Source organism: Lynx canadensis, chromosome A1, assembly GCF_007474595.2.
Source record: "Lynx canadensis isolate LIC74 chromosome A1, mLynCan4.pri.v2, whole genome shotgun sequence".
In the NCBI taxonomy this organism is placed as follows: domain Eukaryota; kingdom Metazoa; phylum Chordata; class Mammalia; order Carnivora; family Felidae; genus Lynx; species Lynx canadensis.
Window position 1 is genome coordinate 143249543 of NC_044303.2, and position 13790 is coordinate 143263332.

The 13790-nt window shown below is 40.0% G+C and overlaps 1 protein-coding gene across 2 annotated transcripts in view; it reads right to left on the reverse strand.

Annotated features, from left to right (window-relative positions):
* The window catches only part of DMGDH (dimethylglycine dehydrogenase), a 69957-nt gene that overhangs the window by 43203 nt on the left and 12964 nt on the right, over positions 1 to 13790 (reverse strand). For both annotated transcript variants that reach the window (XM_030323663.1, XM_030323658.1), the window contains exons 5-7: positions 11443 to 11647; positions 3935 to 4183; positions 1692 to 1890 (exon numbers count right to left, since the gene is read on the reverse strand). In XM_030323663.1, the coding sequence (XP_030179523.1) occupies positions 1692 to 1890; positions 3935 to 4183; positions 11443 to 11647 (653 nt within the window). The remainder of the gene's footprint in view (positions 1 to 1691; positions 1891 to 3934; positions 4184 to 11442; positions 11648 to 13790) is intronic.

The window sequence follows — 13790 nt, forward strand, 5'->3', positions numbered from 1 at the left end:
TTTTCCTGATTCTCTGTCCCCATGGCCCCAGCATCCAACCAGGGGTCAAGTTAGAAAGTTAGCCATCGTTTGCTTTTTTTCTCTTCCTCAAGACCTAATGCAATCAATCATCAAGTCTAAATAATTTTATCTCCTATCTCTCAGTCCCTGCTGCTCCTCCCTCAGTTCAGACCACAGCCCCTCTACTGTACTGGCAGAACAGCACCCCAAGCAGTCACACACCTCTGGCCGGACCTCAATGCCTTGTTTTTAGCTGTAGCCCAGTGTCTAGCAAAGAGACCTTGTACAGAGCTGGCAAACATGAGATATTAGTTGAATACATGGCCAAATAAAATGGAGAAGAAAAATAGAATATTAGAAGCTGTGATATGATAGTAAAGTGGGATTGACATTAATATTCAACAAATTAATGGGACAAATATTAAGGATGAAGCATCATATGGGTAACAGAATCGTAAATAGTAAGCAACCTGAGGAATCTTAAAGAAACAAATTATGTTGGATAAACCTGAATTATGGTGAAAAAGGCATCATATACGTTATTCATTTGATACTCGGTATTATGTTTGTCACACTGTGTTATGAAAACAGCCTTGTAAAATTGGGGCAAATTGACCAATATGAACATACACAGCATGAAAAGAGATAGGAATAATGGAAATGGCAGGAAATATGCGAAGAGAGGTTTCCAGGAAATCACTGCCCTTCTATGTGATCATCTTTAAAATCTATACAAGTGGGGCGCCTGGGTGGCGCAGTCGGTTAAGCGTCCGACTTCAGCCAGGTCACGATCTCGCTGTCCGTGAGTTCGAGCCCCGCGTCGGGCTCTGGGCCGATGGCTCGGAGCCTGGAGCCTGGTTCCGATTCTGTGTCTCGCTCTCTCTCTGCCCCTCCCCCGTTCATGCTCTGTCTCTCTCTGTCCCAAAAATAAATAAACGTTGAAAAAAAAAAATTAAAAAAAAAAAATAAATAAAATAAAATAAAATCTATACAAGTGATTAAACCATTATACAGTCAGGATTTTAAAAGTGAATTTTTAAAAAAAAATTTTTAATGTTTATTTATTATTTTTAAGAGACACAGAGAGAGACAGAGAGCAAGCCGGGTTAGGGCAGAGAGAGAGGGAGACACAGAATCTGAAGCAGGCTCCAGGATCTGAGCTGTCAGCACAGAGCCCAACATGGGGCTCAAACCCACCAACTGAGAGATTGTGACCTGAGCTGAAGTCAGATGCTTAATTGACTGAGCCACCCAGGCACCCGAAGATTGAAATATCTTATTCCTCATATCTCAATGGTCATTTAAGGAAGAAAACTCTCTGCCCTTCTCTCATTTTCCATTTTGGACTGAGATTACGAGACAAGACTTATCTATAATACTTGACTCTATTAAAAAAGATACTTGACTCTATAATAAATGTTGAATTAAATGGAGATACTCAGGGTGCTTGGGTGGCTCAGTCAGTTGAACACCTGACTCTTGATTTCAGCTCAGATCATGGGATACAACCTCGCATCAGGCTCCATGCTCGGCATGAAGCCTGCTTGGGATTCTCTTTCTCTCTCCCTCTGTCCCTCTCCCTCACTTGTGCTCACTTTCTTGAAAATTAAAATAAAATAAAATAAAATAAAATAAAATAAAATAAAATAAAATAAAATAAAATAAAATAAAATAATGAAAGAGATACTTACCCAAAGCCTATAGCCACCCAGTAGTTTCTGACTCCCTGATGGGGCCCCACCATAGGCAGAATGTCAGGAGAATAGGTGATAGGACCATTGACGATATTGATGATATCAGCCTTTTTCAAGACTGGAACCATTTCCATGGCAGCTTCCACATGTTCCATAATTCGGTCAAGATCAGACTCAAAGAGCTCCTTTCCAAACCCTGAAGAGACATACCATTGTGGTCAGGATGCCACAATTGCCCTGACAGGTATTCCAAAGTGACTTAAGTCTGAATCAGTTTACATTTAAAGATGGTCTTATGGAAGGTACTTCTTTTTTTTTTTTTTAAGTCTAAACTTAATATTCACTATCAACAGATAAGTACCCATCACATTTCTGAGAATAATAATTTATTTTTGTTGAAATAATAAAAGCATGAAAGTTAATCCTCTTAATAATAAATATAAATCTAGGTATATCAACAGTTTTCAACATGTAAACCAATCATAATTTTAAAAAACAAACAATAACTGGTTTGTCAAGAGAGAACTTTTATCTTTTAATTAACCCTAAAAGTCTGATCTATCCTCCCAGTTAAGGGCAAATGGGAGCTTGCAAAGTCATGTAAGGACACAGGGCATAAACAGAAAACTACTCCAGGATCTAGAATAATGGATGCTAGATGCCTTTTAGCTCTCAGCACAGAAAGAATGGCATGGAGGCCTCCTCCCTCACGCCCGCTCCCATACGTAATTGAGAGCTAGATTCTTAGAAAAGAGTCAGGGTCTTGAAACACATTAATTTCCTCATTCGTAAAAGGTACTGTGATTGAAGCCACAAATGAGCCTCTAAAAGAACTTCTCTGCCAATACCGGTGACTTTCCCACACAGCAGTCAGCCAGCTTCTTGTTCCTCCTGTGAAAAGCATGTTGGGTCAGTTGCACAGAGGCCTGCAGACCACGAGGGTTGGACCAGGACATGTACGTGCCCAGGGCCAGCTAACAATCTGGCTCTCCCTCCAACTTGGAATTTGGAAATTTAAATATTTGTTCAACATTTATTTGGAAGATGGGGCGCCTGGGTGGCTCGGTCGGTTGAGCATCCGACTTCGGCTCAGGGCATGATCTCACGGTTTGTGAGTTCAAGCCCCGCATCGGGCTCTGTGCTGACAGCTCAGAGACTGGAGCCTGCTTCGGATTCTGTGTTTCCCTCTCTCTCCGCCCCACCCCCTGCTTGTGCTCTGTCTCTCTGTCTTTCAAAAATGAATAAACATTAAAAAAAATTTTTAAAAACAAAACATTTATTTGGAAGACAGGCTGCCAGCATGAGGGAAGAACAGAAAGGAAGGTTCTCAGGTGGCCATCAGCCCTCCTGAGATCAGGAGCTCTTCCATGCAAGCCCAAATGTGCAGAGCCAACTCAACAAAACAAAAGCCCTCAGCTAGCTGGCCCAACTTCTCTGGAAGGCAGTTTAGTGATCATTTGTGGTCACATGGGCATATGTGTATTGAGGAGTAGGGGAGAACTTCAGTCCCTATCCCAAGTAGCTTATCAAAGTATAATTCTAGGAAGTACAATTTCCTCCATTTCTTTATATCCCCTATAATATTTCAGTGCCCCAATGACATTTTAGTACTTTCTATAGATTGTTTTGTTTACCTCCTTAGGTAACCTCCACCTTTAATTTAGCTCTGTAGAAATGTTTCATGAAAAACAAAACGGGTCCACCTCCCTTACAGAAACTATGGTTCCTCCCGCTTTCACATAGGGCTTTTCTACATTTATTTATGGAGTAGGGGAGGACATCAGTTTGCAGGAGCAACCTATCCTGCTCTGTGACAGACTCTGACGCTTTCATTCTTAGTAGGCCGGATATCCTGTCTCTGCTACCTGCCATGTTTCCAACCGTCAAAGCACAATATCAGCTATATCCAAATCTGGAAACTAGACCAGGCAGGTGAGAGAGCAAGGAAAAAGTGGGGAGGAAGGAGGTTGTTGCGGGCAGGTGAAAAATTACCGGGAAGCGGAAGATATGTTTCTTCAGCTTCTCCATCACCAACTGCCTCTTCTCTCTTTCCTTACTTCCTGCTGTGATCGGTGAAAGGGACATGAGAACAGAGCTGGCCTCAAACCCCTCACCTCCAGCGTCCCAGGTATCCAGTAGTCTAATGTTACGGTGTCATCTTAGTCTACAGCTAGCCCCCGCCACAGAGAAGACAAAACATATGTGCCCGACCTGCACACACTGGCATTTGTGGAACCCACCTGGAGGGACTCCATTGGTGACCCACGAGTCCTGCACTTTCATTTTCTCCTGACTTTCATAGGGACCAAACAAAAGCCCATCCCTTTCTTGTCGCAGATAATAGGATCCTTCCAGGTCACGGAGCACAGGGAGTTCTCGTTTCAAAGCTTTCACTTCAGGTATAGTTGATGTCACAACATATTGATGCTGGACCGGAATGAGAGGGTGTTCTAGTCCCACCATCTTACCTACTTCACGAGCCCAAAATCCTTAAAGAAAAAAGAGTCATTTTAAAACGTTACCACATACGTAAACATACTACACCTGACACGGATATGGCAATTTATTTTCAGATAAAATATCAAGAAGACTTCAGTACTCATGGAAAGTCTAAAGAATGTGATAACAACTTTAAATTTTTTGTCATTACAAAACTGAACCTGGGGGAAGAGAGTATTTTACCTGCCCCAGCGTTTTGAAGACACCTATAATCTAACAGACACATACTTGTTTTTCAGGAGTCTGTAATTCCTGAAAAAATATTTTGTCTATAAGCAGAGGCAGGCAGGAAAACAACAACACATTTATTTGAAGGACAAACCAAACAACCCAAATATATAAAATGTACAAATGTTGATAAGAAAGACAGTAATGGACTGACCCTACTCCTGAAACACAAACGATCAAACAATAAAGGGGCCTGTGTTGATCAGTATAATAATTGTGCACAAGAAAGCCTTCCAAGGCAATCCCTCTATCCCCCAGACCCTCCTCTCCCCACATTACTGATGCCTAAGATTCTGCAAATACAGAATTGTTGTGTTAACTCAAATTTTGAAAATGTATATACTTTGGGAGAGATAGCACAGTAAGTTTTATCTGTTATTGTAAACGCTTGGCTAGAATACATCTGTAAGATCCTTTCTTGCAACGGGCATGAAGGAACCATGAGTCCAGTAAGTGGGAGTACCTCTATGAGAATGTATCTCAGTTCACAGTGTGTACTGAGACTGTCTTACCGGTGGGGATGAATGTTATTTTTACCTTTGCAAAAGAAAAAACCAGATTGTGGCTGAAAGGACCCTTGATTCTCCCCCAGCTGACTCTTCAGTACACAGACGTGGAGCTAAAGTCCAGAGAAGGAAAGAGACATGCCCAATGTCACACTGGGAGACCTTGGAATCATCATACCTTATTGGTTTTCTTCCTATGGGAAGATTTTGTTTTAAAAATCCAAGACACCTTCACTTGCATAAAGGTATTTTAGAATCTAGAATGATTATTTGGCAGGGACATGGTGTTGCCTGACCCATCAGCAGATTATTTGGGGGAAGGAGGTTCTATTTGCTTGTTTGCTTCAGAATAATTTTGAGTAATCGTTCAAATGATTAGAGAATCTTATTCAAGTTATTTCTTTAGAGGTTGCACTCAATTTTTTAACCATTTCTGTTTCTGCTTTTTTTAGGAATCTAATAAAGAGTTCTGAAGCCTATGTCATTATGAGGTTCAGAGCTAAATACAGGATCATCGATTATGAATCAGTCTGGGAACCCAGACTATGTACCCTATGTGTCAAAATTTATTTCTACTGGGGTGCGTGGGTGGCTCAGTCGGTTAAGCACTGGACTTCAGCTCAGGTCATGATCTCACAGTTTGTGGGTTTGAGCTCCGCGTCAGGCTCTGTGCTGACAGCTCAGAGCCTGGAGCTGCTTCAGGTTCTCTGTCTCCCTCTCTCTCCGCCCGTCCCCAACTTGCACTCTGTCTCTCTCTCTCTCAAAAATAAACATTAAAAAAATTTTTTTTAATTATTTCTATTTTACTATCTAAACGTCATCCTTGGGCTTTGTTGTTTTGCTTTGGCCTAATGGCTAAACTGGCCATAAGTGTTTGTTTGTTTGTTTAATATTTATTTATTTTTGAGAGACAGAGAGAGAGATAGGGGGAGAGAGAGAGAGAGAGAGAGAGAGAGAGAGAGAGAGAACAAGGTGGGGGAGAGGGGCAGAGAGGGAGGGAGACATAGAATCTGAAGCAGGCTCCAGGCTCTGAGCTGTCAGCACAGGGCCTGACGTGGGGCTCAAGCTCACGAACTGTGAGATCATGACCTGAGCTAAAGTCAGATGCCTAACTAACTGAACCACCCAGGTCCCCTGGCCATACTTGTTTAATAGCCCCCTAACTGGATGTCTATTTGCAAACCAAAAATCTTACTTGTGGGCATTAGAGCCTCTTGTTGGTCTTTTAATAATTTACAGATTTAATTTATTTTTGTTAGTAGGAAGAAGTGAATTTTCAATGGAAGAACTTTGTAAGAAAATATAGGAAAGCCATAAATGCTAGTTATATGCACCATAGCAGATTTAAAATATAAAAAGCCAAAATATTTAGCCTAGCAATTCAAACCACTCCAGTATCCTCGATACACTTATTTCAATTAAAAGCATAAATTGAAGAAAATAAATTCTTTCCTATTCAAACATATTTATGAATTTCTGAGTCTAATTGCTTGCTTATTAATGCACTTGATCATTAAAATACAGTGGGAACATATGCGTAAGTACTATAGAACTATATGATTTTACACTCCAAAACAAGCCCAATGCTGTTTTGCCCTATGGTGGTGGTGTTTGTTGGCATTTTCTTCCTCTTTCTGTCAAGCAAGTTAACCTAAATCTGGTGTGGTTGTAATTAAACTCTCGCTACATCACCCACCCACCAAGTTCAAAGGTAAGAGAGACAAATATGGAAGAATCACTAAAATCTACCATTATGACCTGAGAAACAACAGAAGGGTCAATAAAAATAGTTATTGGAAAAGGCTTCTGTTTTTTTTTTTAATGCAATGATTAATAGAAATAGAGTTAAAATGAAGAGTGAAGGTTCATAGACAAGTTTACTTGTACAAGGTGGTTTATACGGTGACAGTGATGGTTTGTTTATACAGTGGCATTCTCTGATGCAGAGTGTCCGGCAAAATTAAACAATTCTCTTTTGGCCTAACACTGGGCTTCACGTTGGCATGATCCAATCATATTTCTGATTTACCATATTAAGAAAAGTCTTAAGTAAAGTTTATAAAGTTATCTCAGGCTTAATGAGTCAAGTAGAAAAGGAGTCAAGAGAAACATTCTTCACCAGGCAGAGAAAAAACTTACATGATAATAAAATATCTTCTCATGCCCCTGAGCAGTTTCAGGTACCAAAGGCAAGTTAGACTCTTTTATCCCAAGAGGTCACAAGTGTCCAAAACTAGTTTTCAGCTCTGCTTGCTCAAGGATAAGGTTACTACAGGGTGCCTGGGTGGCTCAGCCAGTTAGGCTTCCGACTTGGCTCTGATCATAATCTCGTGGTTCCTGGGTTCAAGCCGCACGTTGGGCTCTGAGCGTCAGGCTCTGTGCCTGACAGATTTGACAGCTCAGAGCCTGGAGCCTGCTTCAGATTCTGTGTCTCCCCTCTCTCTCGGCCCTCCCCTGCTTGTGCTCTGTCTCTCTCTCTCTCTCTCTCTCTCTCTCTCTCTCTCTCAAAAATAAATAGACATTAAAAAACAAAGTTAAAAAAAATGTAAAAGAGGGGCGCCTGGGTGGCTCGGTCGGTTAAGCGTCCGACTTCGGCTCAGGTCATGATCTCACGGTCCGTGGGTTCGAGCCCCGCGTCGGGCTCTGTGCTGACAGCTCAGAGCCTGGAGCCTGTTTCAGATTCTGTGTCTCCCTCTCTCTGTGACCCTCCCCCGTTCATGCTCTGTCTCTCTCTGTCCCAAAAATAAATAAACGTTGAAAAAAAATAAATAAAAATAAAATAAATAAAATAATAAATAAATAAATAAACATTAAAAAAAATGTAAAAGAATAAAGTTACTACGTTCTCTCTCCTCTAGGAACATCTATGTAATAGTGTTTCTCTAAAGATGTTTTGCAGACCATCTGGAACAGACACTACAGTACCTGGAGTACTTGCTTAAAATAGAGCTTCTGAGTCCCCACCCAGATCACTTAAATTAGAATCTTTTGAAATCTGGGAAACTTTCCACAGCAATTCATATATACATCAGTTTGAGAACCAAATGTACCAGCAGAATGGGTGCTGTGTGACAATGGAACAAGTGAAAGGAGGTGGGTAAGGTTAAAAGCCTGTGCCCAGAAGTTATAGCAAACTGATGCTAGTGTTCCCGGGATGGGGTGGTGGGAGGGGCAGATAGGCTTTCAAGGAAACAATTATAATCATAATTATTAGACTTATTTTTTCTAGTGCTTACTGTGTGGTACTGGTTCTGTTCAGGGTACTTTACATTATTAGCTACTTACCAGTCATAACAGCTTTCTGAGATGAGAACTATTCTCTCCGTTTTACAAATGAGTAATTTGCCCAGGTCACATGGCTGGCAATACATGTGTCTCTGGGCCAGAGAGCCCCATACACCTGGACAATGCTGGAAACACATCAGCAAACGGACACATTTTTTTTTTTAATTTTTAAAAAAAAATTTTTAATGTTTATTTATTTTTGATAGAGAGACAGAGCACAAGCGAGAGAGGGGCAGGGAGAGAGGGACACACAGAATCCGAAGCAGGCTCCGAGCCATCAGCAAAGAGCCTGATGCGGGGCTCGAACTTGTCAACTGCGAGATCATGACCCGAGCCAAAGTCCGATGCTTAACCAACTAAGCCACTCAGGCACCCCAAACGGACACATTTTTACTTTTAGACTTTCCTTTTCATGAATATACTAAAGACTCAGCTGCCTTCTGTTACGACTTCACATAAAGAAACTTCTAGCAGGTTATGGTACAGTTGAGTACCATAATGGTGGTGTTTACGTCTTTTATATTTCGGTCACATTTCCAAGTCTATATCCTGGTTGCTTTAATTAGATTTCAGAGCTAGCCTGAAGGCCTTGCCTGAATTTGTGAGGCATCCTTGTCTCGCTAAGTAACTCTGGGATACATCTGTCAGCCACGCATTCTCAAATCACGTTAACACAATGCTTTCTGCAGATGCTTTATTCATAAAAATGATCTCTGTTAATTTCAGTTCTAGAAGCGAGCATACCCAAACCTTTGCCCTCAGTTACTGAGTCTTACCTTCTATACTGCAAATAAGGTTTTTTTTTTTTTAAGCAGACTTACAAATAATTAAACACATACTTCTCCACACCTTCCATGGACTACAAATATGCAATCAGTTAGATTTTCTCCAGTAACTTTTACCCAGTGGAAGAGAAGAGATAGAGGAAGAAAAGAAAAAAGAAAAAAAAAAAAAAAAACAAGATTATGGGCCAGAGATACAATCTGCATGAGATAAAGAATTGAACATTGAGACAGCACAGTTCTTCACACAATTTTCAAGAAGGAGCTGCTTGGCTTACCAAAAACTGAGGATGCGAGAGGGAGTAGATGTGGCCGGGTAAAACACCTCCGGAAGAAAGAACAAAGAAGGGCGTCCTGGAGAACAATCCAGGCTGGAGAAAATTAGGTCCCATGAAGCGGTAAATGCAGGGCCACACTGTCAACCTAATTCCAGGGATTTCTTTCCCAGGCCGGCACCAGAAAAGCTGTACTCCAGGACCTCCTGCCAGAGCCCTCCCCCACCCAACCACACAAGATTTCACAGTTGCATAGAAAACTTCACCTGGTAACCACTGCCCTGGGTTTAGGTCAGATGTCTTTGAGAATTATTCTATCTTTATCTTCAGTGTTTCCTTATTCCTCACAGTTTATGGTTTAGAAAAAATTTATTACAGGAGTGCCTGGGTGGCTCAGTCTGTTAAGCATCTGACTTCGGCTCAGGTCATGATCTCGTGGTCTGTGAGTTCGAGCCCCACATCAGGCTGTGCTGACAGCTCAGAGCCTGGAGCCTGCTTCAGATTCTGTGTCTCCTTCTCTCTCTGCCCCTCCCCAGCCCGCATTCTCTCTCTCTCCCCCAAAAATAAATAAATAAACATTTAAAAAAAAAAGAAAAATGTATTACAGTGGCAATGAATTATGTAAATAAAAGCTTACCATCTTAGGAAAACATCAAAAAATATGTTAAATTAAGTTCTTCCACATTATTTCTCAAAATATCAGTTGGGAGTGTGTGGCTGCCTGAAGCACTGTGTTGAGAGACATGGGAGAACACGCCCAAGCCCATCTGAAATAAGTGCAGTGATCAATTAGTGATGTCTGGTATGGAGGTCAGAGTGTATTTCATCTGTTTCATTTGCTATCACTATAAAAACAGTCTGATGGATTTAGACAATAATTTTGTGAGACCATAAAGTTACAAGATTACAAGCAATCCTTGCTACATGCAGAAGAAAATATGAATGATTTCATTGCCTTAGATCTTCTCACAAAATTTAGATCAGTGGTGCCCAAGGATGGTGATGGGTTACCAGATAGGGATTGGGGTGGGGTGGGGTGGGAGGCAAAGCTCAAAAACAAAGCAATGTTTTGTTCCTTTGCTTTTACTGTGTAGGCAAGTCCTTTTACATTATTTTGAATTTCAAATAATATTAAAGAAAGCATAAGATTTTTATGCTTTTCAAATGGAGGGCATGGATTAGAAAAATTCAAAAATAGTAACTTAAACTCTTAAATATAATTTGATCTAATAAATAATAAAGATTGGTTTCATTTTATAATTTAAGTAATGACTCCAAGAACAGACCACAAGAAAATCAGTTACTGGCTCTTGATTACTTTGGGTTTTAAATTAACCACTATGAACTACAGGTAAATACAAATTATTAGTCCAGTTCAGACTGCATAAGCATTTTCCTTTGCACAAGAGCTTACTTTTGTATGTCTGATAATTGAAAATGATTTCACAGGTAAATGACCTGTTGGAAAGTGTATTAACTCAGGAATCAAAAGACTCAGGTCCAAAACCTGGCCCCAACATAACTCTGCTGCTTTGCCAAGTAACATGACATTTCTGGAACTTGGTCTCCACAGTGGAAAAATGGGTGGGTTGTGAGATTAACTCAAATAATCCCTTTTGACTTCACTAATCTGAGTCTAAATTGTAACAGAACAATGTAAAAAATCAAGGTTATGAAATAGATTTAATAAATTTTCTGAAAGGAAAAGAGTTAAACGTTTTTTGACTGAAGTCAGTGAATCAGAAAAGGATGAGAGAGCACACAAATGATCAGATCTGCTCCCAAAAGTAAACTGAGAACAAAAGGATGCTCACGAATTTGAATACTAGACTTTGGCTATTAGAATAAAGAATGAGTGAACATAGAAAAAGCAGCATCATTAGCAAAAGATGATCTGGAGCAGAAGAAAACAGAGAATGGAGAAGAACACCAACTTTCTATGGGTAACCAAGGACAGGGTGGCATCTCACACACCAAAAGCAAAGTGATGGAGGGAGGGCTTTGTAGCTTAGAAACAGACAAAATGTTCACCTTCGGAATGTTACAGTGTTCCCTAACAATGTACATAATGTAAAATATTAGATATTACTCTATGGCCAAATATCTTATTTCTTTGCCACTTGAAAAAAACCTACTAATTACACATATATTGAATTATATATATAATGCTTACCTGCAGCATTCACAATTCTATTCGCTCTCATAGATCCCTGTGGTGTTTCAACATCCCATGTTCCATCTGACCTGGGTATCAGAGAAGTCACCGGGGCAGGATACTTTAAAAGGGCACCATATTTCCTAGCCCCAGCAGCTAGGGCCATAGTTAGAGAGTAAGGATCGATGTGACCATCTCCAGGATTATACAGTCCAGCTAAAATCTAAATCGATCATAAAAGAGTCAATATTTAAACAAATACATATCCATTATTCTGTGTAAAACTGGACTGTAAAAGTGTATCATGGCATCGGATTGATCAATCTGTACTTCTTTTCCCTTTATCAAATCTCAAACTAGGGCAGGATTCACACTGAATGTTAAGTAGACAGGCTACTTAATAGAGGTTTGCAATTGTCTCCAACATCCATTCTCGCCCCAGACCCTCATGGCAATGTAAACTGAATGTTTATGTAGACACATGGCCACTAAGAACAGTTTCCAATAGTTGGCTGTTATTAGTTCCAACTGGTAGCTAAAAGTATTACTAAGTTTTGGTCAATGAAATATAAATGAAAGCATCATGTGGCAGCTTTAATGAATTATTTTTTTTAAAAGCCACTGGCATATGCCGTTTGTCCTTTCTTCTTTACCCTTCCTCAATCCCATTGTCTGGAATGCAGATATGACAGCTGGAACTCTAGCTGCCATCTTGGAATAAGAACACAAGAGTCACACCCTAGGAATAACAGCAATGATCTAGAAGGTGACTGGGTTCCTGAAGTCTTTGTGGAAAATAGCCATCATTCAAATCCTGCACTGCCTTACTGAAAGAGAAATTATCTTCTATCTTGTCTAAGCATTATCATTTTGGTTTCTAACATTTTCAGTTAATCTAATACTAACCGATCAATTATTTATATTGAATTGTTTAATACTGTTAATAAATTCACTTGTTAAATATATGTAAGTGTCAGGAAAATGTATACTTGATTTAGTCATTCAACAGCTTAATACCTGAATACCTATGCTATGCTAGGACTTCAGTCTGGGTACCACGTGGAAACAAAGAAGAATGACAGTCTGATGAACCGAATTGATAGAAGGAACACTGTGCAGTATTATACTCAGGTCTCATCCATTCAACAGAAATCTACTGAGCACCAAACAAGGAGCTTTTGTCAAGTGTCTTTTCTGCATCTGTTGAAATGATCGTGCGTGTTTGTCCTTTATTCTATTAATGTAGCATATTACATTGATCGATTTTCAGATGTTAAATCAACCCTGCAACCGTGGCATAAATTCCACTTGGTTGTGCTGCATCATCCTTTCTAAATGTTGCTGAATTGTTTGCTAGTATTTTCTTAAGGATTTTTGCACCAATATTCACAATATGTCTTTCTTTTCTTGTCATGTCTTTGTCTGGTTTTGGTATCAGGGTAATACTGGCCTCATGGAAGGAGTTGGGAAGTTTTCTCTTCTATTTTTGGAAACATTTGTGAAGGATTAGTACTAATTCTTCTTTAAATGTCTAGTGGAATTTACTAGTGAAGCCATCTGGGCCTAATCTTTTCTTTGTGGGTAGCTTTTGATTATACTAATCCAATCTCTTGTTATAGTTTTAGTGCAAGAGACTTGTTTTGATTTTAATGGAATTCATATTACTGTAGACTTCCAAATGTCATGTTGATATTTTATAATGGATATGTCCTCATTGAAGTAATCCTGTATTTATTTGATTTGGCACCCTGCCCCAGACCCAGAGAATACTCTTCCCACGTATTTCCATTGTCCAATACCTTTGAGAAAACACTGTGATGGTGAGGTCTTCCAGCAAAGCACTCCGAGGGTGACATATAAACACATATAACATATTCTTACATCGGTGGAATTTCAATGCAGACGATGCAATGCGACATCACTCTGCCACCACACTGTCATCACACAAAACTATAGACAAGAGAGTGCCAGCAGCCTATAAAGACTCACGAGGGCAAACAGCCCCAGCACCCCCTCAGTGATACAAGGTGCTGCTACAGTTCAAAGATGTTACAGGCAGTCACTAGGGAGAAACTTTAAGCCTCTATGTTCCTTGACAGCCTCACCTGGTGGTATACTTGAGTAGTGAGTACAAGGGAGTCTGAGAGCCTGGCTTCAAGTCTCTGCTCCAGCTCTTTCTAGCTGGATGAGCTTGGTTCCATTATGTAAACTATCTACACTGTAGTTTCCTGTTTAGTAATAATAGATACTGTATAATATTATTGTGAATATTAATAAAGTTATGCCTATGAAAAGCTTAGCATAGTAGTACCTGGTACATAAATCTGTGCCATAGTGTTATGTAATACAGTGTTAGCCATTCTTAC